This window comes from Eimeria tenella, genomic scaffold (assembly GCF_000499545.2).
Source record: "Eimeria tenella Houghton genomic scaffold, Eth_scaff1748, whole genome shotgun sequence".
Lineage (NCBI taxonomy): Eukaryota > Apicomplexa > Conoidasida > Eucoccidiorida > Eimeriidae > Eimeria > Eimeria tenella.
Genome location: NW_013541576.1, coordinates 641 through 927, shown reverse-complemented (window position 1 = coordinate 927; position 287 = coordinate 641). Strand labels below are relative to the sequence as shown.

Here is a 287-nt window from a genome sequence, read left to right as displayed (position 1 = left end):
CCGTTCCCGCCGCTGCTGCTGCGGCTTGCTGCTGCTACTGGGGCTTGCGCTGCTGCTTCTGCTATTCTTGCTGCGGCTGTTCCTGCTGCTGCTGTTGCTGCTGCTGCTTGCTGCTGCTGCTGCTACTGTTGCTGCTGCTGTTGCTGCTGCTGCAGCGGGTTCGTGCTGCACTTACACCTGAGGCAGACCTTTTTGCTTTTCTTTTTGGGCCTGTTTTCCTCTTGGTTATTATTTTCTCTTTTTCTTTTTCTACTTAAGCGGGACTTGTCCATTTTATTGCTTTTTTT

At 51.6% G+C, this 287-nt stretch overlaps 1 protein-coding gene across 1 annotated transcript in view; it reads right to left on the bottom strand.

The window, feature by feature from the left end:
• Positions 1-272, bottom strand: part of ETH_00037655 (zinc finger (CCCH type) protein, putative) — a gene marked incomplete at both ends in the record, with an annotated part of 1,499 nt that extends 1,227 nt beyond the window's left edge. Inside the window, one exon of the mRNA XM_013373794.1 lies at positions 176-272. Coding sequence (XP_013229248.1) covers positions 176-272 — 97 coding nt within the window. The remainder of the gene's footprint in view (positions 1-175) is intronic.
• Positions 273-287: the final 15 nt, after the last annotated feature.